Source organism: Pocillopora damicornis, chromosome 4 (genome assembly GCF_964200805.1).
Source record: "Pocillopora damicornis chromosome 4, jaPocDami1.2, whole genome shotgun sequence".
In the NCBI taxonomy this organism is placed as follows: domain Eukaryota; kingdom Metazoa; phylum Cnidaria; class Anthozoa; order Scleractinia; family Pocilloporidae; genus Pocillopora; species Pocillopora damicornis.
The window spans coordinates 16,170,680-16,197,796 of NC_142673.1; the positions used below are offsets into that span (position 1 = coordinate 16,170,680).

At 38.6% G+C, this 27,117-nt stretch overlaps 3 protein-coding genes across 3 annotated transcripts; all 3 read right to left on the reverse strand.

Moving 5' to 3' along the window:
* Positions 1-725: 725 nt before the first annotated feature.
* Positions 726-8,545, reverse strand: LOC113686693 (F-box/LRR-repeat protein 6). Its single transcript, XM_027204339.2, has 12 exons — positions 8,272-8,545; positions 7,374-7,737; positions 7,075-7,267; positions 6,361-6,492; positions 5,764-5,877; positions 5,570-5,644; positions 5,354-5,440; positions 5,147-5,235; positions 3,834-3,909; positions 3,246-3,326; positions 1,577-1,719; positions 726-1,116 (listed from the first exon to the last, which is right to left on the reverse strand). Exons 1-12 carry the CDS (start codon positions 8,408-8,410, stop codon positions 960-962), a joined length of 1,650 nt encoding a protein of 549 aa, XP_027060140.2. The 5' UTR covers positions 8,411-8,545; the 3' UTR covers positions 726-959.
* Positions 8,546-9,693: 1,148 nt separating this feature from the next.
* On the reverse strand, positions 9,694-18,211 carry LOC113686712 (F-box/LRR-repeat protein 6). Its single transcript, XM_089202660.1, has 12 exons — positions 17,901-18,211; positions 16,083-16,377; positions 14,907-15,108; positions 14,237-14,368; positions 13,716-13,829; positions 13,260-13,334; positions 12,986-13,060; positions 12,513-12,601; positions 12,186-12,261; positions 11,832-11,915; positions 11,258-11,400; positions 9,694-10,077 (listed from the first exon to the last, which is right to left on the reverse strand). Exons 1-12 carry the CDS (start codon positions 18,079-18,081, stop codon positions 9,909-9,911), a joined length of 1,635 nt encoding a protein of 544 aa, XP_089058786.1. The 5' UTR covers positions 18,082-18,211; the 3' UTR covers positions 9,694-9,908.
* Positions 18,212-20,402: 2,191 nt separating this feature from the next.
* Positions 20,403-27,113, reverse strand: LOC113686692 (uridine-cytidine kinase 2). Its single transcript, XM_089203307.1, has 7 exons — positions 26,960-27,113; positions 25,555-25,708; positions 25,064-25,160; positions 23,669-23,811; positions 23,080-23,177; positions 22,914-22,962; positions 20,403-22,040 (listed from the first exon to the last, which is right to left on the reverse strand). The coding sequence occupies exons 1-7, from the start codon at positions 27,062-27,064 to the stop codon at positions 21,901-21,903; spliced, it is 786 nt and encodes a 261-aa protein (XP_089059433.1). The 5' UTR covers positions 27,065-27,113; the 3' UTR covers positions 20,403-21,900.
* Positions 27,114-27,117: the final 4 nt, after the last annotated feature.

Genomic DNA, 27,117 nt, shown 5'->3' on the forward strand with positions numbered 1-27,117 from the left:
AGATGTACTAACCTCAAGCCATAGTACAATTACATGTAATTTGCTCCTCCTCGAAACTTACGCCTTTAGGAATTTGACTGAACGAAAATAATCAACATCAATGGTAATGAATTCGAAACAGTGGTTTTGCAAATACACAAATCGGAGGACCCGATACTCGCAGTAGCGCACGTTGTACGCCTTTGGATAATGTTTCAGGGTTTGGTTATGCAGCAGCTCATCGAGGAAAGGGTTTGTGTTCTGAGGAGACTAAGACATTTTTTCTTTGTTTCTGCATATCGAAACGAAAAAAACATCAAACACTGTACGTTAGAATATTGTACTTTACAGTATTGAGATCTGACGATTTTCAACCTTATTAGAGTTTAATTAGGCTCTGGTTTTGTTAAACCCGTCTACCCTAATATCATTAAGCATATTCTTCTAGCTTTTCTATATCTATCTCCTATGCTACTGACATGGAGAATTTGTTGAACAATCAAGAGCTTCCTTTGTTGGTGACTATTTTATTTATTCTCAAGACCTTAGTATTTGATCGACCTTGATAGTGTACGGAGAAATGAGACAGTAGTCACTCCTACAGCGAGGCAACAACACATGCTGCCGATTCAGTTACCAGACAAGCCCGTTACCAGCGAGATCGCGAACGGATCCCACAGTCTCAATTAGGCAACCCACCAAACAATAGGAACGCATTTTGTAAAAACACATTTTTATCACACACATTTGACGCTAAAAAGGGAATTTATTTCACGTATGTGTGTGGTTCAGGAACCATGAGACGTCTGTACAAAAGTTGCTAGTACAGTAAGTTCCGTTTGGCTTAAAAAACACGCCGCTGGATCTGACTGAATTTCTTAGCTAACATATTCTTTAACACAGGATGGTTTATCTAGGAGCTTGAGTCATGCAACCTCTTCCGCTTGGAACTTCTGTAGAGAAAGCCTAGTTAAAGTCGTTCACTCGCTGTCACTACTAATCTGTTCACTTTCCACCAGTCGCTGTGGTAGTTTAAGAACACCCTCTCCTTGGTGGCGTTGTTTGATCCCTCGAGGAAGTCCGCGACATGAGGATAGGTTTAGATCTGTGAGGTTTGGACAGCCATTTAACACCCTCCTGCATTAAAGAAATATTGTAGGTTACATCGCTGCAAGCAAATCTACGGTAGCGAGGAGACAAGGGCGCGTATGCGCTGATCTATCGTAGTTCTTGATCTAAACCGTGTACATTTTAAAAACCTTGGAGAATTACTCAGCCGTGACTTTGACACACAGCCATTCGAAAGCCACATAATCTTAGTTATAATCTTAAAACTAGACACCATAAGGGGAAAAAATGGAGGAACTCGATTTTTTTACGTAAAGAGAAACTTTATCTCTACTGCCTCAATTTACCAGAAAGTACGGAGGGCACTTTGTACTAGATTTTGTGAATAGGGGATGGAGTTAGCCTACGAGAGATTAGAATCCCTTTCAGACGAAATCAGTAGCGATTCTCCTAGTCTAATTCTACGTCACACAGATAGTGAAAAGGTCACTTGTGCACTTGTCTCCTCAATGATAAGTCTCCCACTTACTTTAAGCCTAAAGCGGTGATATTGGTGTTGTTGAGATCTAAAGTGTGTAGCTTTGGCATTCCAAAATTTTCCAACAGTTCCATATCTTCATCTTCGACGTTTTTATTCTGTGAGAGGTCCAGAACTTCCAGACTATGGTGCCACTAACATGAGAAAGAATAACAGTTCAGTTTATCTTTACTGTGTGCTGCAACAACGTGCGAACTTTGGAGATGTGGATGAATCATTGAAATGTTTGTATTTATCGTAAACGCCCATCCTGTTTCGCACCTCTTAGTAAACAAACAATGTTTCAGAGGGATTTTAAGGTCATTTTCTGTACTGTGATTGGTGAATTTCTATCCATGTTTTGTCAGTCTCTTATTTTGGATCGCTGTTACGATAATGATAAATGCCAGCGTGTGACGAAATCGCAAGTTTGGCCCTAATCCAAGAGGTCGCTTGTTATTCAAAAGTGCTGGAAAGAGTGAGAGCAGATTCTTTTTTTTTTCAAATGAGAAATTCCTGTGACTCAGTGTTGAATGGTTTAGACAGGCTTAGATATAATCAGTAAAGCTTTAAGCCCGGGTGAGGGGCACTTCCTATAGACTAATGGGATGTGCTGCTGGACAGAGTCGCATTTTCATGTCTGGATTGACTAAAATGGGGTTGAATTTTCAATAGATTTACTAGAATGGGGGTAAGGAAATTCTGTTTATGATGAATTCACCCCAGTGCAAGTCAGCCCTCTACCACCTTTGCGATTTCGCCCCCACCTTAACCGGTTCGCCCCAAAGTCTTCCGACTTGTTTCCCTACCAAAGAACATATTAATTTCCTGTCGAAACCATGATATTTTAGCGACCAACATGCAATTTTCACAGCAAGACCGTCCCAAGGTTCGATCAACATACAAATTCCTAGCCGTGTTAAAAAAGCACGACAAATGCACAAGTAATGCAAAGCCCTTTAATTACTCCAGTCTTAATCTAACAGGTTTGACACAATTTTGAGCTTTTGTTTGCTGCAATTTTTAAGAACTAGTTATTTCGCCTTCTCTTCGAACTTCACGTTGACCCAAACAATTCAACAGCGTCACATAAAAACTCTTTTGGTAGGCACTTTGTCGACTTAGAGGCTCACGAGGCAAGCCACTTGATTGAGTTTAGTGAAAAGTTTCACTCCTCTTGATAACAGTGAGAAAATTGTTTTGATCAAAGTTTGTATGATTTGAGTATCTGGATTCAAACCTTGGCGACCAAAGAAATACAAACACGAGTTCAATGATTTGGGAGCGATCTGATAAAGATAAGGGGCGAACTCGCAAAGGAGATTGGTGGCGAGCCTGCAATTGGACAAATTCACCGGTTACCACAAAATTATCGTAAGTAGGGATTTAAAAATGAGAATATTTGCAGTCAAATTTGACAATTCGTTGTAGGATGACTTGCTTAAAAGGCAATATGACGTAGATGCATAAACAGAGAGTGACTGAGCTGGGATCGCAAAAAAATCGCATTTGTCTTAAAAGGGATCAAGATGGGGTCTATAACTGGCCACACAATAGACTTTATTGGAGTATGAGTTCTGAGACTCTAATACCCAGCAAAGATTTACTTCCAGGGGGTTTTAAGTTGAATCAATAGACAGGGTGGAAATGACTATCAAATTTCTCTAAAAACCTCTGTCACCTTTTCCACAATAGCTGCAACTTTACTGAATGAGGCACTGTTTGTGAAGTACAGCTGTTCCAGTGAAGAAGCTGGCAGCCTCTAACATAGTAAAAAAAAAAAACTCAAACTGTCAGAAGTGAATTGAATGCAAGCAGCTTTGCAAGTGGAGAAATTCATTCAAAGCTTGTCTCTAAAATACTTCCCGGTGAAAAATAGGAAAATCACAAATTAGAGTTAAACTAGGAAGGAAAGCGAACATTTATTTAATTTCAACTACACCCTAACCAAGTTTTGGCGGACTTCAACTTTCAAAACCGGTTTGATAGGTTTTCTAGATTTGTAAAAGCGGTTTGACAGGTTTCGATATAGAAATGCGAAACGGGCTTAAATGCCCTCATTGATCAATCTTTTGCTTCGAATGTCGTTCGAGAAAGGTTTTAAACGAGTGGATTTCCATTTTTCCCCTTTAATCGGAACAGACCACGATCACCAAATACCACTTATCAGCACTGAAGTTATTTCCTCATGTTTCTACATTGTGTTGCCTGAAAACTGCATTCCTCTTGGCCAGTCAGAATGGAGAAATTTACATGTGTAATACCTTACCCGTAATCCATCATGGCTATATCTGTTGGGACCTCTGATGTCAAGCATTTTAAGGTTGCGTGATGCCCAAAGAATTCTACAATTAAAATAGATTTCGTTTTCAGTGCGATGTTTCTCCGTCATGGGGTAATGTAATCTGTTGTTACCAAGGGGGAATAAGGCTAACGTTCCCCAGGGGTATCATGGCTAGCATAGCCTAAGGGCAATATGGCAAGTGTACCTTAGGAGCAATATGGCTAGTATAGCCTTGGGGCAATATGGTTAGTGAGCCTAAGGGGTAATATGGCTATAGTGTAGCCTAGGGTTAATATGGCTTGTGTAGCCTAGGGGTGATATGGCAAGTGAACCTTGGGGTATTATGGCTACTGTAGCCTAAGAGCTTCATGGCTAGTGTAGCCTAGGGGTAATATCGGGAGTGTAGCCAAGGGGTAATATGGCCAGTGTAGCCTATGGGCAATATGGCTGGTGTGGCCTAAGGGTAATATGGGGAGTGTTGCCTAGAGGTAAAATGGTATGCCTTGGCATTCACCGTCGATAACACTGTTTTCTTTGGGTTCTCTCCAACTTCGGAGACAGTATCTATGTTTCCGCATTGGCTGAATGTGATTTTATGAACGCCAAATACCCTTTACAATAAATAGAGATTCCGTAAAACACACTACTGATTTTACAATACTCCTCATGAGAAATGAGTCATGCTTCACTTTTTGAAAATGCCAACTCCATTAACGACGGCGATGAAAAAGAAATTGGCTGAGGGAAAACGTTTTCTTACGCAAATGTGAACTGAAAGGTCAGGGCAATTGGTTTCCTGGTTAGACGTGTATACTTTTGGTCATTTGTAAATCTGTAAAGGACTGATGTTGGTATACTGACGTCTCAGCGAACTGAGAGTAAGTTCTTTTTTTTTTTTCTGAAGAGAACTAATGCAGAAACGTACAGGCGTAGCTAGGATTTTTTAAAGAGGACTTCGTGTTACATACTCTAATCTCTAATTCCGCGCGCCCTACGAGAATTGGCTCGTATCGTTGCTCTATTAATGCGGCGAGAAGGAACAGTAAACGAAGTAGCTAGCACTGGCAAAGATTTATGCCATGTAGATTGTTAGGATTTGTACCTTTTTGAAAGCCTGTAGTGTAGGATTTGTATGTTGTTGACTGAAAAAGAAAAAAATTATCCCACAAAGGTGGAGGTGTCACAAGCACCCCTAGCTACACCCCTGAAAAGTACTAAGCATGAGACAAACCCTTTTGGGGAGAAGTCCGATTGAAGCGATTTTCCAAACAAACTTAGTCTCTCAATAAGTGACTCACCTATCCAGTAATCGGTCAGTTCTCTGATCGGACCCAACGAATCCACAAGGCAGACCCAGTGTCTCCAGCTCAGTAAAGCCATTTGGTTTCTGATAAGAAACAAATTTCAGAATGAAGTATTTTTTGTTAACGAGTAAATTTGATTTTGTATGTTTTAAATGCTGTCAAGAAAGCGTTTATGAACTATTTGCATCAATTTCAAATTACCTTTCCATTGACAAAAGTTTTACATATGGGTGTTGAGGTGAGCAAAAGATTGACAAGAAAGAGGTGTTTCAGTTTGGGGCATCCAGCCTACAGAAAAATGTTTAAAGCAAAAATGATTAACAGAAAAAAATATCAAAACTAGATTAAAAAATTGATGAGCTTCAATTCTGATGTTTGCTTTGGCTGTTACTCCATCACAAGCAAACACAACTGTACCTGTAGCTTTTCCACACAAAGTTTTCTTACACTGGTACTGCTCAGATCAAGACTAATCAGGTTTGGACAATGTTCCTGTAAGAAAAGAACAGTTTTTTGATGAAAAACGCTGAGTAGCTACAACATTTTAAATTCTTACACACTTCTGGTAAAATATTGGAAGGAATAAAACATGCGAACAATTGCATTTTTACCTGGACAAGAGGAAGAATAGATTCTCCATGCAAGCGATTGCAGTTTCTCAAGCTTAGATTCTCCAGCTGACATCCCAATACTTTTAAAAGATGTTGGAGACTGGCTATGTCAATCTAAACAAACATTTGAAAGCCTTAAATCTTAAGTTGATATCCAAAACAAAAACCACTACCTGTTGGAAATCTGAAGTCTCACAGTGTTTGATTTTTGGGTCACATACCTCAACCCTCATGCCTAATTTATTTCTATTTTTCAGTATCTGTAATTGTTTTTAATTTTGCTTTGTGCTGTAGCTGGCCTCATCTCAATCTATCCCTATAAACTGGAGACACTAAAAGGGTGCACTGTAGTCCAAAATCAAGGGAAAAATCAAAACAGAAAGCCCCCCAAAAGAAAATTTTTATGGGGTAAAATTTAATTGCTACCTTTATTTGCTTATGTGTATCCATTCTAGACAATTTTAAAATGTATGCATGTGTAATAACTGTATTGTTGTTTTGCAACATAACTGAACAAAAACATAAATGGTCTGAAACCTGCTGCCAACATTTTTATCTTGAGAGTAACATGTTTTTCATTAGAAATTGAAACATTACCTTTGTAAATGCAACATCTATCATCTTCAACTGACCACAGTTATCAGCAAGGGTTGCAATACCTGCGGAGGTTAAGCTACCACATTGTGCTAGCACAATAGATTGCAGCTGTTTACAATGTTTCCCTATTGCCTACAGTACCAGAAAAAAAGTATTAGTTGATGAGATCATAAGCTATCTTTATGGTATTAGCAAACAGTTAAGCAGTCATCAGACTAAAGAGAACTCATTTCTAGGTCTACCACAACTTATTCTGTGAACAAAGTTGATAATCAAAGTAGGACCTAGATATCTAAGTATGTGTTGTAAAAGCAATAAAGCACAATTTAAAGCAATGTTCAGAATAAACTGAGATTAGTTTCATTATATTTTTCTTCTCAGTTTTATATATATCTTCCCAACCTATCAGATGCAAAATCACACCAAACTGGTGCATGCTGATACATGTTTGATTTTACTTACTCTGAATGAACACGAGATCTCTGTAGATCATTCACTAGCACTTATAAGAGAAGCTGACTACAAACCAAAGAAAAGTTCCAGAAAAGTAGAGAGAATATCAAATATGAAGGAAACTTACTTGAACTAGTTTTTCCAGAGCTCTCAAGTCTCATGCTCAATGTGTGATAGACTTGGGAGCTCTGTTTCTACATAGCTCTTTTAAAAATAATATAACAGACAGCCATTGCCATAACTCTAAGCAAAATTGATTACCTGTATTCCTTTATCTGTAAGTTTTTCCCACCCTAAAAGACTTAACTCTGTGACAGCTGTTAACCTGCTGGGTGCCAGTTTTTCTATTGTGCCAGAGGATGCCTTTATAACACATGAAGTGGACAAATCAACATTTCTCCATAAAACTGGTTCTATGGCAACTTCTCTCCACCTGCGACAGACTCTTGACATCCTCAAATGCAAAGAAAATATCATTCATACTACAGCTGCATTGATCACAGGGTCACCAAAGGAATGTGAAAATATACAGGTTCAGCTTCAACTTTGTGAGCACTTACTTGCACAAAAATGGTACAGATGACCCAGAGATACTCTTAATGACATTCTGGAATATCAATAATAGGATTTCTGTAGGAATTAGCTCTGTCCATCCACTTGATATACATGGAGACACCGATGAATCATTCCTCGTCTGATTTAGTTGTTTAGTTGTTACAGGAATATCTTTGCTGTCTATAGAAGGAACCATTTTCACTCTTTTACTGGAGGCTGTTTGTCTAGAGTCATTCTGGACATTTCTCTTCTTTTTCTTCAATTTCTCCTCCTGACCATCCTTGTTTGAGGAAACTGCTTTTGATTTTGCCTTTTTACCAAACTTTCTTGTTTTAGTATTCTTTTGTCTTTTATCCTTGTCTTCATTACCTGACAGTTTAAAATCATGTATTAAAGCTGCAGTAAAAAATTTATGAATGTCATACATTTTTAACACCTACTCTGTGTTTGTTCTCAACAATTATCAGCACAATCAATGCAGACAAAACAGAAACCTCACCTCAGTTCCACCGTGTATTTAAATCATTGCACTGCACAATATATATTTTTTTAACATTCATTCTTTAATGTAATCTGGTGTCAGTTCTAACAGACTTGTTGAAGGGGAGAGTCTGAATCTATTAACCATGGATTCAACCAAACCAACCTGAGGCACCAGAGGATTCCTTTTTTCTGGTTACCCTCAAAATTATCTCATGAGCATTAACCCTTTAACCCCTTAACAGGGACTAGCATCGGATGTTTCGATCTTTACAATACTATATATATATATCACTCCTGAATCACGCATTGAGGTCAAAAGAATTGCAAGTAAATTTGTCTGTGGATTAAAAGGATAAACTCTTCAAAACATTATACGTATAAGGTAAGTCTCTTAACACTATCGGTGTTACATCTCCTGACCTTCCAATATGGTAAAATCTGCATCATCGCTGTCATCTGACGGGAGTTCTTCTGCAAATCGCCCAAACACAAATACTTGTCTTTCTGCTTTTTTCGGTAATCCAAGGATACCCTTTAGCGGTTTGGATTTTTTCGACATTTAAGTATTGCAAAATAAAATAGACAATCGCACTAAATTTGAAAAACTTTCGACTCTTGTATTGTGAAAACTCAAACAAAGGCTGCAGATATATATTTCACTCTGTCCACCATGTTGTTTACAGCAGTGGCCCGATAAGAGTTGTGGGTAAATTTTCATAAGGGAATTGGACTGGATTACTGAAGTTGGAATGATGAGTCCTCTAGCGGTTCTCTGTAACCTTCCTTGGTCAGACTTTGCTTTTCTAATTTAGATTGAAAGTTAGCTTTTGAAGAACAGCTGCTGCAAAGTTTCGTCTCATGTTAGACGCACTATCTAGATAAAATATCATTTGCGTGTTTAGAAAATTCATGTTAACTCCAAGGACGTTTGACAAGCGATATAGCAAATAGATGATTCATGTTGAGTTGACGTGTTCTTTCCATTGATCTCAAGAATAAAATGATTTTGGACAAATTAAACGGCCACAAAGTTGTAAATATAGCGCTAATATACCTATTAACTTATTTTGCGGAAAATGCGCCATATATTTCGTGAAGAGCCCGATTATGCCCGAGTATCTCCGAAGAATTCCGGGGACGTTCCGAAATACCTAAGAATTACAACACACATTACCTCTTGTATTCTCTTCTCTGAGAGTTCGGACCGGGCTACGCCATAGATTGCACGTTCGTTTATTTGGTTTAGTCTCTTGGTTCATTTTGTAGTTAGATATTTGCCTAAATTTGCTTTTAGTTGAAAAGCACCTTCATACAAATTCGTTTTGTTAAATCATGATACTGAATATCTCTGCATTCGATTTCGTGGGGTGGAAACTGGTGAATTTGCCTGCACCCTCAAGCTATGCAGAAGTAAGTTTATCTTATTATCGTTACACAGCCAAGGTCTATCAAAATTTTCAACGATTCTTTATTGTTTCCCGCTGCATTCACCTATGAACAGCAGCTAATGACGTTTACAGATCATTTTAATTAAATTTTGAATCAGGAAATCTTTAATGGATCGTCACGACAGTCTAGAATCCTGTTAAAGTTGCCCAATAATTTTTCTTTGAGGTATCTATGATTACTATGTAGTTAAAAACACATCGGAATAGATGAGGATTTATTTTGTAGGTCAATAATAAAGTAAACATACTTTCTTTTAGATTTGAAATCTTCGTGTCTATCCGCGTTTATGAGCATGCGCGATAAGTAGTGGTTAAAAACACGTAGAGTAAGAGCAAGGGACCACATTAGAGACGGATGAAAGGGTCGTCCCATGTAGGAGAAATTTTCTTAAACTTTTTGCATACGAGGGCAAAGATAACAAAAATGTATTTCAACATGGTAGTATGTTAGTGGTTAGAAGGGTACTTTGGTGCAAGCACTTTGGTATGCCTAATCTCAAGCACTTCTTCAACGGCGCTTACGCTACGTTCGATCACCGCTGAGTTATGTGTTTTTGTCGGAGACCACACACTATGTACTCGCTGTGATCCTGTCATGTGCTTTCCGTTTTACCCGCTTCGTCGCTGTTCGCTGTTCGCCCCAGACTCCAGTTCTTCCAATGTAGTCAACAAACTTTGAATTTTAGCTCCGCCATGCCACTGCTTCAGACCTCTGGGAACTCCACGACATGACGTCAAATTTAAATGCCTGAGTCTTGGGCTGGCATTTAAAGCTTTCCTACACACATGAGAAAAAGAGGCATTCAATTATGTCTGCGATGTCGCCAGCGCAACCAGCCTGCCCATGCACTCTGCACAACTTATCATGTTCGTAATTTCAAATCTAGCTGTGTGCGCAACAACAAAATTACAATCCTGCAGCTGCATATTTTCGGAATCAAAGCAATGAAGACTTTGAATGTTGTGCCGCGTAGCACTGGGAACACAAATGGTGAAACAGAGAATTAACTCTGAAGTGTAAATTAAAGTGCTACTTAAACCCATGAATAACCCACAGGGCGTTAGCCCTAATAAAGGGAAACAGGGAACCACACGAGGCAAAGAAAAAAATCTTTTGACCTCGGTGGGAATCGAACCCACGACCTCCGGATTAGATCTACCGTTACTCTGCCGACTGAGCTACGAGGTCGCACAGAGAAAGTCGGGGACGATTTAGGATGGTGAATCGCGGCGAAGAGAAAGTAAGGGTACATATGAATGTTGTGCCGCGTAGCACTGGGAACACAAATGGTGAAACAGAGAATTAACTCTGAAGTGTAAATTAAAGTGCTACTTAAACCCATGAATAACCCACAGGGCGTTAGCCCTAATAAAGGGAAACAGGGAACCACACGAGGCAAAGAAAAAATCTTTTGACCTCGGTGGGAATCGAACCCACGACCTCCGGATTAGATCTACCGTTACTCTGCCGACTGAGCTACGAGGTCCCCGACTTTCTCTGTGCGACCTCGTAGCTCAGTCGGCAGAGTAACGGTAGATCTAATCCGGAGGTCGTGGGTTCGATTCCCACCGAGGTCAAAAGATTTTTTCTTTGCCTCGTGTGGTTCCCTGTTTCCCTTTATTAGGGCTAACGCCCTGTGGGTTATTCATGGGTTTAAGTAGCACTTTAATTTACACTTCAGAGTTAATTCTCTGTTTCACCACCAATGAAGACTTTGCTGACCTAAGTCGTGTTTATTACATCAAGATATCAAAGATCATTCCTGACTTTTTTCTCAAAGCGAAAATTGTCTCGCCATGATGTTTATCGATTTTTGGTGCGGGGCTTGATTGAGAACGCTCTGTGCCGTCAGATATCGAGCGCCGCTAATTTATTGAGGAAACATTGCATTAAAAGAACTTTTTATATCCCTGTATTCTACATAGACGCACAAAACGTTAGGGAAGTAAGCACTCACCTCACACCTTCGGCTGTAACATTTGTGCTACTAAGATCTAAACTGTACAGCTTGGGCATTCCAGAGTTTTTCAATAGCACCATAGACTCATCACTAACACCACTGTTGGAGGAAATGTCCAAAATCTCCAAACTATGATGCCACTGAAATAAAAAAAGATGCAAACAAGTTGATGTGGAAACGGAAGTAATTTTGGGAAAGCTCTATAACCAGTTAAAGACAAAATTGGTGAAACTTTCAGAGGATGAAGAGATTTCTGAACGAGTTGAGAGGATAGGTTCGAATTGCAGTGGTTTTACTCTACCCCGTTCTGTGATTAGTCCAGAGATATCCCACTACCCTCCAGCTAATAGAGACCTGAGTAGAATCGATCGCTTCAGAGAACAAGTATTTTCTTTAGGATATGGTAGGTCGTTATGGATACATTGGTTCTGATTTACAACTCTTCATCGAAAAGTTTTCCACAGATAAGAGATTTTTTTTTCGTTTATCACCACTGGAATATCGAGAAAACTACTCTCTCGAGTGTTTGGCCAAGGTTTCTCTCGGCACATGACGTCATAGAAGATATTACCTGCTGAATGACAGCTGACATCAGAGCAAATGTAGCGTGTGTGTCCGAGAAAAACAACTCCGTAAGAGAAGTTACTGGTAAACTCTGCAGAACAAAAATAGACAGATTCTTGAATAAATTTTCAAAAAGACAAAAAGGAAGGAAGACAAAAAAATTAAACAAATGTCATTAACAAGCGCCAAGTGCGCTTGGGTCAAAGAGTTGTTGGTGGCCCTGTTTTTCGCTCAGCTTGGTTGAGCTCGATGTGTCATGAAGTCCTATTTTAAAGAGATGTCACGCAACGCTCGGCCAGCGGTGCGTTACATCTCAAAGACGGCATCGAGGGAGTTTAGACAAAGTTCGGTTTATTTGTACCTGTAATCCTTCAGGGGTGATTCTCTGTAATCCTCTCACGTCTAGCTTTTTGAGATTGGTCGAGGTTCTCAAGAGTCTACGAATCATAGAAAAGTGACCACAGTCGATTTTAAAAACACATATTGAACGTATTCTGGAACGTGCGCGTTATTCTCTAAGGAACGAGCAAGGTTGAGTGGAAAGCTGGTTTCCATTACTAGTAATGTCAGTCATTGTCTATATTTGCCGAAAAATCCGAAATTCTGTTTAAGTTCTTTCCAAATTGAGTGAGTTTTGATTAGGCTACCAACAGTTTCTTTGCAAAGCAGAATTAAATATATCACAAACCTGAACAAAAAGCGATCAACCCTTGGAACCCCTGCAAAACAACCACAGGCCAGGCAAAGTGTCTCTAGTTGGGGAAACCCATTCTGTTCCTGGAGATGAAAAAAATGCTCCTCAGCGAAGGATATGTGACGAAAACGCGTTATGAATGTTTGACGTTACCGATCTACGAATCACTGGTATTTTGGGCGGCAGTTTACAACAACTTGACGAATTCAGTTTGACGTTGAGATTTCAAGTCTTTCCAGCTGAGTTTGTGATACAAAGAATCGACATCTACGTCATAGTTTGACGAAGTTATTACTCGTGCAGCACGGTTGTGTAGTCGTCAGGAAATATGCCAGATATCAGGGATTTACTAAATAGATCGCATAACGGGCCTGAAATAATACCAGCACACTCACGAATCAACCTAGCAGAGATATTATCTAGTCCTGTAATCTTAGATTAATCTTAAAGTTTATATGGAATACTACCACATCAGTGCTTATAGGAGTTGAGTGAAGAAGTAGGTTGGCAAGGAACAGTTCTTTCAGCTTTGGACAACCAGCCTGAAAATCAAAGAAAGATATTTTTTTTTTCGTCTTAATTGTCACGAGCGTTGGACAGAGAAACTGAAAGATTTAAGTTCCCATCGGATATCAAACCTGGAACCTTTATCAGATTCTCTGTACCGATGCTCTACTCTACTCTACTAAACTGAAACGAAGAAGGATGGAGAATTTAAATGTACCTTACTTTGATTCTTACCTGGAGCTTTTCTACATTAAGTTTTCTGATATTGGTACCAGTTAAATCAAGGACAGTCAAGCTCGGACAACGCTCCTGCAAAAAAAATGGCACACAGCGTGGATGAGTTTTTAGCAGACTGATACAATATGTTAATTCTATGGATTTATGTTAAGGTTCATCTCTATTTCTGTGTTGGGTATGAGGCTGAATGGCGTAACTTCCATAAACAATCCGGTTCGGATCAAAGCTTTTCAGTTTCAACGAGAGTCGGAAAACGAGAACATACATTCCACTTTCTCTGGATTGGTGGTGGAGATTCCCAACCCTAAGTTTACACGTTTTATCTCGGGAGTCGCAGAACTTTACAGAAACTTATCGGGAGAATTCAGTGGCCTCATTTCTTACAGCCCATGTTCTAATGACTGACAGGACAACAACAGCAATAACTGTTCACATATAGGTTTTATAACAAACCTGTATTATAGGAAGAACTTGTTCGCCTCCCAACCGACTGCAGTTCATCAAGCAAAGCTCTTCCAGCTGATTTCCTAATCGCTTAGTTACACGATGGAGACATGCGATGTCAATCTATAATCCGTTAAAATCAAAGGCGTAAACCTTTTTTACATTGCACACAAAATATATGACATTAACCGAGAGCAAAGCGATTGATTTCAGCTCTACACCTGCTAACTTCTTGAGACATACGACAGTCTTCAAACTGGCCATTTTGTTACACAAATTTGCGCAGCAATTTAAGGAAAAAAGGATTACATGGGATATCCTTCTAAAAGTCGCTCTGTAGTGAACTGAACGATGCTTGAACTGAACGATGCTTATTGGTAATTGCCATAAGTAAATGGAAAATTGGTGTAAGAAATGTTGCGGACACACCTAACTGAAACGTTGCGTAAAAGAAAGGCTAAACTGCCTTACGCATGAGAACTCGTTACAGCTTGCGCTACAATTTTTCTACTGTTATGTATGAGTATTACCTTTGTCATAGCGACATCGAGCATCTTCAGCTGGCGACACTTTGAAACCAAAGTAGATATACCCTTCGACGACAGACTCCCACACTGGGATAACACAATGGAGTGCAGAGAGTGACAGTGTTTTCCTATGGCCTAAGTTAACAAATTAAAGAAATAGAACGAATGAACGTGATCAATAATCAGCGGTCTTCTCCGCTTATCGGCGACACCAAACAGTTTCAGCATCACTAGGAGAAGCTCTCGGAAAACTTGTGATGTAATAAAGGGGTAAGTTTCTAAAGAAACTGTGGTGCTGCGTCGGTGGGAGAGTATAGCAGGTAATTTAGTGTTAACAACTGGGTTGAAAACGTAAATTAGCCACCGTAAAGGGTAAAAAAGCTGACGTTTCGAGCGTTAGCCCTTCGTCAGAGCGATTGACGAAGGGCTAACGCTCGAAACGTCAGCTTTTTTACCCTTTACGGTGGCTAATTTACGTTTTCAACCCAGTTGTTAACACTAAATTACTTGTGATGTAATAGGCCGCGCAATTGATAAGACACTGAATTCCCTGTGGGGCATTGGGCAACAATAAGGCAGGTTGGCTGGACATAATAGATATGCCGCTTACTTACGGGCACAACCACAGACAAAATTAGTTTCCATCTTTAGAAGCTGAACACTCTTTCCCTACCTTCAGTCCTACATCTGTCAACTCACTCCACCCATCAAGGTTCAGTTCTCTGACAGTTTTCAGTCGTGACACCGCTAACTTTACAATCGTGGAGTCGATAGCAGATCTTGGACATTCAATGCTCATTGTCGATAAATTGACTTCTCTCCACAACATTGTTTCTGAAGCAACTTGCTTCCAGCTTTGACAGACTCTAGACATCCTGCATTTATATTTAAACACAAAATTAGCAAAAAACATTTGGAAATAATAAAACCACGTGAATATTGTAGCCAATGACATCACAGCCAAACTTACCAATCAGTCGGTTTTCATTAACCAAACCTCAAACCACACATAACCCACAATTCCTCTGTTCGCCCTGAGTAGGGACTGACGCTCGAAATTTCAGCTTTAAAAACTCTTTATGGTGGCAATTCATATCATCAACTCACTGATAAAACCAAATTATCTTGTAATAACAGCCCCTTTCCACTGACCCAGCACCACAGTTTCTTTAGAAATTTACCCCCTGTCCCTGTACACACTTGGAACGCTCGACTGCTGAGTAACAATTCTTTACTTGACGCTGTTGATGACCCGCTCAGATTGTCGAAATGTTAGTCTCACCAATAATAGTCCTTTTTAGGACTACTTACGCCCATACTACTCAACTCAATCAGTTGGGGCGTTTCCCTGACAGGAAGTGGTTTTACGCAGTGCATATGCATTTCTTAGAGAAGCAGTTCTTTTTAAGCATACCATCTTTTGTGCGTAAGTTACATTCAGTTTCAAGTGCTCACAGTTGTTTGTAGTGCTACATCGTGAGTGTAGACTACTTTGAATAATGTCTTTCTCGACATAAAATGCCGAAATACCTCTCTCAGTTGTATGTAAAGGCTCTAGGTCATAACATTTTTAGATGTTTATTTTTGGACGGTATAAAATCGCCTTCGGTGTAAGGAAGATCACAAAATATGACTCCTTAGTAGGAAGAGGAACTCCGTACTAAATGGAATAGATCTGGAAAAGAGCGAGGTTAGTTGTGGTGACATAAACTGCAAATGATAATCTTGATGATCTAAACAAATCTATGTTTAATTGTTCAGGGTGCACCAAACAACACCTTTAGGAGACCTAGTAGCCATTGCCCTTTAATTGCAACCATCAAAATGTGAAAAATGGAATAAAACGTACCTGCATAAGAAAGGAACTGGTCCGGTATCGCTCACAACTTGCTTGAAAATCCTCAGCAGTATTTCATAAGGAATAAGTTTGGACCATCCATTCTCTTTGAGTGCCTTGATTTCCAAAAGGCGCAACTCTTCTGCCTGTCTTACCTTCAGTCTCGCTCTGATATGTGCTTTGATCCGCGTTCTTATCCTGTTCTCGATAAGATCAAGCTTACTCGTTTCCTTTTCACCTGAGTCTTCATTAGAAAGCTTTCTCTTCTTACTCGGTACAATATTGACCTCCTGATTTCGCTTGCGTCCTGTGCGGTTTAAAAAAAATAAAAGTGCGACAAAAGACGCCCGCGTCATTAGTGACAATTATCAGTAATGGTAATATCCAAATTTAACGTGGTTAACTTTCCTTTCCCTTCAACTTTGTTGTACACCTTGATACTCGACTGTGAATATATGAAAGTCATATATTTGAACTGCGAATAAAGACGTGAGTACAAAAGCGATCTTCGCAGTAATGAACACTACTTCAGCAGTAGTGAAAATAAGGCCTGAAAAAAATTCAGGCCTGTAAAAAAAAAAAAAAAATTTGCATGGATTTGAACTCTGACCTCTGCGATAGAGCGCTGCACCGGTATCGTAGAGGTCATGGGTTCAAATCCTGTGCAGGCCTGAACTTTTTTCAGGCCTTATTTAAATTTTCACTACTGCTGAAGTGGTGTTCATTACTGCGAAGATCGCTTTCATACTCACACCTTGATACTGTAAACATATGATAACTGTCCAACATATAGAAGAGATTGACTTTGCTAGTTGTGATTTGTTTTATCGTTAAACCTCCCCATCACGAGGGGATACAAAAAAGGAGCCGTTAAAGATTAGGAGGCTGGTGTGGGGAGGAGAGGTGGAATAGGACTCTTATTTTATTCGAAAATTTTACCTCATTTATCTTTTTTACTAGTGCGTTGTGTAGCATATCTTAATTAAATTACAACTAGTCTATCAGTTTGCAGAATGCTCACGGCTGACTCGGTGAAACTTCATGGTCAACTATTGTCTGCTCGGGTGAATCAGTGCAATGCTTTTGGAATCACTGTTCGTCAGTCGGTGATTTAATGGAGTGTAATAGGGTTATTTGTTTCAATTGGGAGGCACAATAATGACCTTTATCGTTGTTATGGTAGACATTGTCAAGATGTTAAAATGTGGGTGAATGTAAGGGCTTTTTTTCCATCTGATTGGTTGGTTAAGTGACACGTGTTTTCTCGGCCAATCACTAGGCCCATTAGATGCAGAACCAATCAAATTAGAACTAATGAAATCCCGAAGGACTTTCGACTTTTGACTTTCATGTGAACAGTGTCTTTTCTAAATGCTCTCTTACCGATTGCTGTACTTAATTAATTATACGTAACAAGCAATGCAAATTCGCTGTAATCAGTGAATTAAAAATTAGAACAATACATCATTGCTTATTTTGAATTAAGTATCAACACGGAAATTGGTCCAGAGTGTCAAACCTTTATCCTCGAAGAAAACGTTAGGGCTACAGTCGTTAGTCTTCCGCTTTTCCCTGCTAATCAGTTGTGAAAATGTGATCATAATTCGCCTTATAACATTACTGCTCCATTACAAATGAACAACGTTTGATGGCGAGAATTTAATGAAAGACTTTGAAAACTCAAGGCAAACCTCAGATGAGATCGTTGGGGTTACTTGGCTTGAAAGTGGTAGCGAATGAGCGTGCGCATGCTCTAAGAGTTAACAGAAAAATAAATGCATGGTATGCAGTAATTCTGCCCTTTTCAAACACATTTTTTCTTAAAAATACCTTTTCTGTTGCGAGGAGAAGTTACGTTGTTTTCTTCATCGCTGCTCTTCGCCGAATCGGACGCGTCACTTCCACTTGAAGCTGCCCGCTTGCTTTGTTTTCCAAACGACCTATGTCTCCTTATTATTATGCTCGAACACGAGGTACTTGGCGAAAACTGTGCTATTTTTGTTCGGGCCATTGGGATATAGGATGAAAAACCTCGTCGAAAGTTCAGGCAAATATAGGAAAATTCTTCGATGCGAAATATGCGAGTCGATTTGTTTTGTCCGCCGAAATCAAGCCGTTAAGGACGCTTAGGTTGATTGTTCACAGAGCTAACAAATATGCGGCCGATTAGCCATAAGCTCGTAGAAATAATGATTTATTACTTACCCGTGATGTCATAACTATAGAAAAACAATTACGAACTTAATTTGTCGTTTAGAATCATTATTTTGCAATTAAAAGTTTGAATTTAATTCGGTGAAGTCACAAGTAAATTATACGATTATATAGTGCGAGCAATAGTGCGATCAATTCCGTTTTCGGAGATCCATGGTAGATCTTGAAGTAACCAGCTGTGCGTCTTAAATTTTGCTCATATGGGCAGCTTGTGGGTGGTTTATTCGCCAAAACATATCCGAGCCACTTTAGAGGTATGTGTGACATTATTTACGAGTGACATACCTGGAGTCTAAAAACACCTTGAGAGGGATTACATATAGCTTAGAGACTCTGTCTCCTAGCATTAATCTCTCTCGGTGGATTTAAACTGGCCGGTATCAGGTTTTGTTTCCAATCAATTAAAGTAAATACCACTGAACGCGCCCATGAGTGCGAATGCTGTACGACCCTCAATCGTGGTCATTACCACCAAGTGCGCAGAGAGTTACAAATGCTGGGGCCAATCGAGGTCATTGCCATGGAGCTTGCAAAGGATTGCGAATGCTGTGCAACCCTAGTCGTGTTCATTACCTCTGAGTTCGTAGAGGGTAGCCAGTGTTGCGCGACCTTTATTCCGTGTTATTTTCATTGGATAGGCACAGGAACGCAAGTGCTGCAACCCTCAAACGAGGTCATTGCCACTGAGCACGCAGGGGGTTGCAAATGCCTCGCAAAATTTAATCCGTGTCATTTTCACCGGGTGTGCACAGGAACGCACAAAGTCATTACTTCTGATCACTTCTGAACGCTGTGCGACCCTACATCCAAGTAACTACCACCACTACCGACTCGCACGTGCTCGAATGCTGCGCCGGCATCCTTCCTTTCGGGTTCGTTACATTTTTGTGCACAAGATTGCAAATGCTGCGCAGGCCTAACAAACAACATCTCAGAGAAAATCCACTGTAAAACATCAACAACGGAGCATTGTTAAGTGTCTATACGACCGGCCAAACACCTCATAACAAAACCATCAACCATCTCTCAAGAGAAGAAACAACTATCATCGGTTCTAGCCTCTAACGGATATTCACCCTCATTTATACGAAAGATTGCAAAGACGTAAAGATCATTAGCCAATGAAGAACCCACGCACGATTTCAAAATCTACTGCGGTTCGACCCTACATTAAAGGCGTCTCAGAGCTTCTTCACCGCTATCTACAACAACAAGGCGCGCGGACCGTCTTCAAATCTGATACGACGCTTAGGTCACACCTGGTGCCAGCCAAAGGACCTCACCGAGCTAGCGAAGCGGTACGATGTTGTTTACAAAATTCAGTGTGAACATGGCAAAGTAGACATTGGAGAAACAGGTAGAGCGATGAAAGAGAGAATTAAAGAACTCGAAGAAAAAATACGGCTAGCTCGCACTCAGAATTCAGCAGTTTCGGAAAACATTAATGAAACAGGACATGTTTCTGTTGGGGAGTAGGTTAACTTTATTGGTTATGACTCTCATTGGCACATACGTAGGGTTAAAGAAGCCATCCACTCAAGACTTCATCCCAATTTCATCAATAGAGATAACGGAGTCGTAACTCCCAAAGCGTGGATGCCTACGATCAAGAAGCATAACAGCGGATCAATTACAAAGAGGACCTCTGAGGGAACAACATTGTAATACTCGGAATAAGAATGAGGATTGAAATGCACCAATACCCGCCAATGACAACTAACAAAGGTGCTACAAATAGAGATACGCAAACTTTCGACCTCGTTGCTTGATAAAGACTAACGGTACAGCAGTCGGAATTTCGCAATCGACACGCAATTAATTAGCCTGACTCTTAAATCACCTCCTGTTTTTTGTTTGACTTCATTTTAATGGGCAATCCTCAGTATTTTCTCATGGAATAGTGTAATAGGCTGTATAATGCAAGTGACGAAATCGATATTTTGGTTGTGAAGAGAACTGGAACGTGGAGTTCTGTCCCAAAGTTGCCATGGCAAAGTACGTAAACGAAAAAACATATATATCTTTTTCCAAGGTCAAAAAACCATATACAGGCAACAGTTTCGTATTCCATTGCAATCGCTTGCCAAGAGGTAAAACTCACCACAAGAACGAAGAAAATACAAACATAACTGGGAATTTATTCACACATTATTGACATTCACACCAAAGAATACAAAATAAATGATCGATGTACTTATTTCATCTATCTCAATAAATTAACCTTTCAACCTATATTTTACAATAACATCGACACCAAAAACTCATGCACCTATCACTCCGAACGAAGGTCATCTTTAGAAACACAAAAGCCTGGAAAAGAACAGGAAAGCTGATAATTATGAACATGCAGAACACAACCGGAAAAAATTAAGGTTTGGAGGGCATCATACATTGGACACTTAGGTGTTATCGAAATCTTTGTTAGTACCACTGTTTTAAAGATATCAGGAACTTCAATTTGGGGCCTGACAGACATTAATTTTCACCTCATCTGGTGGGTAACATCTCTGGATTGAAAAAACCCAGGTTATAACAAATCCCCCAATTTATACACCTAGAATATCAATTGACATTTTCCTCCTCACGCAGTGCAAAGAAAGCCCACAAAAAATTTCCAATCAGTGTTAATCCCTTCATTAGCCACTCAATGCAAATATCATTCATTCTTTTAAAAATGATTAAAAACATGTAAGGTATACTGTAAAAGCAACTATAAAAAAAAGCCAGACATTTGGTCCTGGAAACAAATCTCCAATGCCTATGAATTCACACTTAGCTTGTCCATCAAATGTAAAAACTAAAATTTAACTAAAATATTTGTAAGAAGAAAAACCTCCTGTATTCTAATATACTGTAAGAAATAATTAACAGCGACAGAGGTTTGCTGTAGAAATTGCCTTCTAAATTTTCAGATTATTCTCTGACAAACTTCAATAAATTAATAGTAGATTGAAGTATCATAAATAGTCATTTAAGATCCCAGGAACCCTACTGTGTAATGATATTATCAGGCCTGCCTGATAACTGTTTTTATATAACATTCCATGATCTTGCAGCATCAAACTGTCACATGTTGCTATGTGTAATCATGAGTAATTATATCTTTTTTAAGACATGAAGTAGGCTCAAGATTTACAGCACTTTGAAAGAGATCTGCCACAGCAACAGTAAACATGTGTACTTGATTTTGCTACATGGCATCACTGGCTTCTAACTCCACAAAATTAGGATGTTACCATTAAAAAAGCGTCTTAAAATCTGTCTAGAGCTAATTAAAGAATAAAATAGTAAAGATGTATCCAAGAAAATGAGTATATCCAAGCTATTTGGATTAGTTCTTGATTTACTTTAAAATTAAAATATATATAGAATTAGATAAAGTTAGAACTAGCTATTGAAAACCAGAGAAAAGTATTAACTTAAAATTGCATATTTCAAACTCAGCTTTAAGTTATTAAGTAAAGGCATTTCACCATTTATCTTACAGTGCTTCCAGAACACAACAAAGCAAATATTATGTTAATTTATGTGCTTTTTCTATCCAATAAATGCTTTTAACTGCTACAAGAAGTTATGCAGCATCAGGACAGGTTATGTCTGGGGTAAATTCAAGTCATCAGTGAGGTCTGGATGATTTCATACTTGAGTCAGAGAGGCATCTTTGACGGCGTTCAAGCTCATGACTATCTTCAGATCGAATGCTCTTGTTTCCGTTCAGAATGTCTTTTATGTGTTGAACAATGAGGGCAATAGCCACTTAAGAAGAGAGAAATTATTTCAGTCAGGTTAAACACACCTTGTGGAAATGCACTTTCTAGATCACTCTCATATTCATTAGTTAATCCACAGTTCATGTATATTATTTTCAAATATTCGCAGCCAAATACTATTAGTTGGCAATCTTGCTTACAACATTTTTTTCAAACAGGTATTTGTGACCTAAAGTTGTTCTGAAGGTGTGCATGGAAGGTCATCAGTGTTTTCTGATATACTGCTAAATCCTCCTCCCAAGTTGACATGAATGTCTTTATGATAGACATAAAGAATTTCAACCTACATCAAAAGTCACTTGGGGAATTTTAGGCATATGATGAGTTTAACTAGAGAGTTATTCCCAGCTTATCTTAACTCTCCAGGAGCCTGTTTCTTTAAGGTTGTGGGACTGTAAAAGTTGTTCTTAGCTGCTGCGTTTTCATTCAAGATAAGGATTTCAAAAGATATGAAAATTATAAGATACAACTACCAGCTAGAGAAACAAAATTGACTGGTTGAATTTTGATTTTAAAATATGGTTTCAGGCCCAATAAATTACTAGGTCCCTTGATGAAAAAGCCCCAATTCCCCCAAAACAATGCTCATAAAGAGTGGGCTTCACAGTCAGAAAGATGTTTTCTTTAACACTTTGACTCCCAGAAGTAATTAGCAAATAGCAAAGCAAATGAGTAATGAGAACACCCAAACTTTTCAGGTAGAAGTAGTTATCTTGATCAAACACCAAATTCTCATAACAAATTTACAAGGAAATGTGTGGCAGCGAGAGGGAAGAATTTAAGATCAGATCTTGGGAGTTAAAGGGTTAAAATATCTTAAGCTCCTGATATAAACTTTTGATTTGTTAGCAACCCTCACCTGTGTTATCTGATCCTCTTGGTATTATCACATCTGCATACTTTTTTGTCTACAAAATTTCAAAAAAATTTCCTCAACTTATTAATTGCTGATAACTTTCAACTCACATTTTTGGCAAAAAATTAAATGCCACCCATTATAATTCACAATAGTTTTATAAACTTACCGGAAGACAAAAATCTTCAAATGCTGGTTTTACAAAATTTGTGTATGTGGCCAATACTTGATCAAGCTCTCGCCCTCGTTCCTGAGTATCTCTTAACACTGTCAACAAAGATACCAAGTGGTGAGTTTCCCCCTAATTTTTATGAGTTAAATTCAGTTTGCAGTTAACACAGCATATGATTAATTACTTGAAAATCAGAGTCCTTAGAATCATTTATTGTGATATAGAATGCTGAGGAGGCAGTACACCAACCAAAAGGTTCACATCTGTCCACAAAAGGTGGTAAGTCACAAATGACAAATTCAGTTCAAAATTCATTCAATTTGCAAGTTTTATATAAAACGCTGAAGAAGCACACCAACCTGAAGGTTCACATCTGTCCACAAATGAGGGTAAAATTAATCACAAAAAAAAATTTTTTTGAATCTGTGGTGTAGTTTTTACAGAAAAACATGGTTGCAGAGAATTCCTTTTCGATGGACAAGCCACCATGATATTATTGGAGTGTACAGCACCTTTTCTAGACCAAAAACATTGGACTGCATCCTTGTAATTAATGATATATCTGACTTTCACAAATTATATATACCTCTTCTCGATAGTCTGGTATCACTGTCTGAATCCACAAAAAGCTTCATATCAAGCAGGTCACGTAGTTCCTTGAAGTAGATTGTTAAGATTCCTTCAAATAATATCACATCAGCAGGATGTATTGTGACAGATTCTTTTTGTCTGTAGTTAAAAAAAAGGATAGAGGAATAATTATGACAGAGATGAAAGCCTCTGAAAATCTGGGCCTTGATGTGCAAAGCATGATTAAGCTCACAGAATGTTAGCCAAAATGCTCTATTTTAAGTGAAATCAAGGACAAGTTAACTGTTTAATCCTGGATTATTGCTGACCATCATTCTGATAACCTGGCCCTGAATTCTGGAGATATTTGATTAATGTGCACATCCCCACCCACTTCCTCCTTCTGATTTGTTTATTGAACACTTTGTTCTAGTCTCTCTCCACCAACTGAAGTCAATACTATGGATTCATGACAATTACCACATTGGAAAAAATGACGCACTTAATTATGATTCTTGACCAAAAAACTCCTCAAAACTGTTAAAATCAATAAAGGTAAAAGTTACTTGATCTTATTATAAATAAAATTAAACACTTCCTGTTACTTTAACCTAAAATGGATGTAATTTTATCTGAGACCAACAAATTGAGCTAAGGAGACATGGTGCTGTAGCAAATGTAATTTGTGATAATTCTAATTAACATAAATTAAATTTTGCTGGCGCATATCAGAGGACTGGAGGCGGATGCGAGGTGCTGGAAGAGTTATCAGATCGAAGTTTAAAATTTGAGGTCATTAGTGGGGTGAAGCATTCTACTGTCAGCCTTTGCTGCGTAAAGTTTTTAGATTTTATATTCATTTAAATTTATTTAGTAATTCTGAAATATTGTCAGGTTTTATTTAGAGCTGACTACTTGTATACTTCCATATTAAGTAACTGTCATCTACTCAAATGTGTATAATACCCTAACACCCCAAGGGTGGCACCACTGCCTTGGTCGGGGGTACATGTTCCCCATTTTTCCACCTGCTGGTTTTTTAGGGGTTTTTGTGTCCAGCTTTGGTGTAATTAGTTTTAATTCAATGGTAATATACTTTTGTAAGTATATTGGTGTTTAATAAATGGTATGGTCACTTGGCTGATCAAACCACACCAATATCATCAACCTGTGTGCCTGTTTGAGTAGTAGAGCAAAATATGTTGAGTGCATTGGACTAAAGCTCATAATATTCAGGCCCAAGATTTGCCAAGATTGTTGTGTTCTGTTCTTAGGTAAGGCAATTAATTTTCTCCTTGCAGTGAGGAGTGTACAGTTTTTGGGAAATGAGTTTAACAGTTTACCTATCCCAAACAGTCCCAAGAAGTTTTCAGACAACAGCACTGACACCCTTTTAGGTTTTAACACTCACCTTGTAGCATTGACGGAGTCATAGAGAGGTATCTCAACAGTTTCACCTACTTTTGCTCTCTTTAAAGTATCAAGTGTCATCTCAAAGTCAAACGCATCTGATGAAAAAAAAATTTAATGAAATACTGTAAAAGTAATTCAAAATAATTTATTCTCTTATAACCTTTTGCACCATTATATCTGCATGCATTTTCTTCATACTAATCTTATATATTTCCTAAGGTGCTGACAAGGAGAATTTGCTCAACAATCAAGAGCTTCTTTCCTTTATTCTTGTGACCTTAATTTTTTATTCAGGATGATATTCAATGGGGAAAGGAGATGCTGGTCCATCTTTGGGATCGAAGGGTCAAATGGAATGGGGGTACTGCATCACTCTACATAAAAAATGCTTGTAATCATGATTTGTTTGACGGAAATATCTTTATTCAATGAGGCAAAGAGGAAATTAGAAAGAGAATCTTATTGTAGAATAGTTGTAGGTCAGGTCACCTGGATGATCAAAGTTGAAATTTCCCACTTTAGCTTCCTCAGCTTCCTCCTCAGAAAGTTCTTTGTAGAAACTCTCCTGGCTGATGATAACAACTCTTCTGGATTCTACTGCATCCTGACCAAGTTGTTCCATTATCTTGGCACAAACTGTTGACTTCAAAGAGTGGAGCATTAAATGATAGTTACAGTCTTTTCTACACAGAAATTTTGGGACATAACCTTTTTTCAAAGCTAGTTCATATTACTGCATCATAAGAAAAAAAAATTACAATGACAACAATAGTAAAAATATCTTGAGGGGAGTCTACATCACTAACGTGGTATTCCGTTGGACCTCATAGATTGAAATAAATAATAATAATTATCAACAGTGAATAATTTTATGTAAGAATATGAGAAAGAAAGAAAATAAGAGACAGGAATAAGGGCTGAAAACTTGCTAAAAATATGTGTTATGATTCATTGCTTGAAAAAACCAAAAATTAGCATATGCATTTGAGAGACTTTGGAAGATTGATAGATTCCATTCCTAGATATAACCTTCATGAAACTGCCAGAGCTCAAAATTTTTCAGCAACATCTCCCATGTCTTTGGTAAAGCAGTACTCATTATTAACTTAAATATTTCCCAAAGCCTTATGGGGCAGAGGGAAAGCAAAAGCTACGCTTTATTTGCAGTTAGCGGGCAGTCACTTCCTCGTAACGGACATGTTAATTCAAATCCCCTTGATTCATTAATTATTGATGTGATGTATTGGTCTGTATCTACAACCTCAAGGAACAGCCATATTATTGGTATTAAGCAATTACCATAGGTTTCAGAGAGAAATTTTCGCAGCTTTACCAAATGCATTTGAAGGAAACGATTTCCAACTTTACAACTTCTGATCTTTGCCTTTTGTCGTTGTTCACAGGCGAACTGAGTCCCATTTAGGGATTAAAGGCGGACATTATCCGATCCTCCCTCAAATTTGTCATGCTGAATTATACATTCTGAATAAAATGCGACGTCAAAGTTGACAGATGATAAAAATATAAAATTACTCGCGTTATGTTGACAATGCAATAAAAACTGTTAAATGCTTCATGGTGCCAGGTAAAATAATGTCGTGGAACAGTTCAGTTTGAAAACGCAATTGCATCAAGAAAACTAGGGCTTTCGAAACAATAAATTATCATATGCATTTCGTAAAATACAGTAGTATACTTTTATTAAGTTAAATAATGATGCTTTCTCTTTAAAGCGTCGACTCTAAGAGCAGATCGGGGCGATGTTCGCTACCAAGAAGACAGAAAAAAGCTTAAACGACACAGAGAACACAATAGAATAATAGTGCCTGGTGTTTGAAGACTCATCTAAACACCTTTACAAGAATTGTAAGTGGCGATATTCTGAAACACTTACCTTTCCAGAAGCTGATCCACCAGCAACTCCTATGAGAAACGGTTTAGGAGGGGTCTGTTTGATCAACTCTCTTTTCGACAACGCAAATTCAGAAACCGCCGCCATCTTTAAAATGAACTGACTGACAACTTTGGAACGATTGCGTGACGTAACAGGTG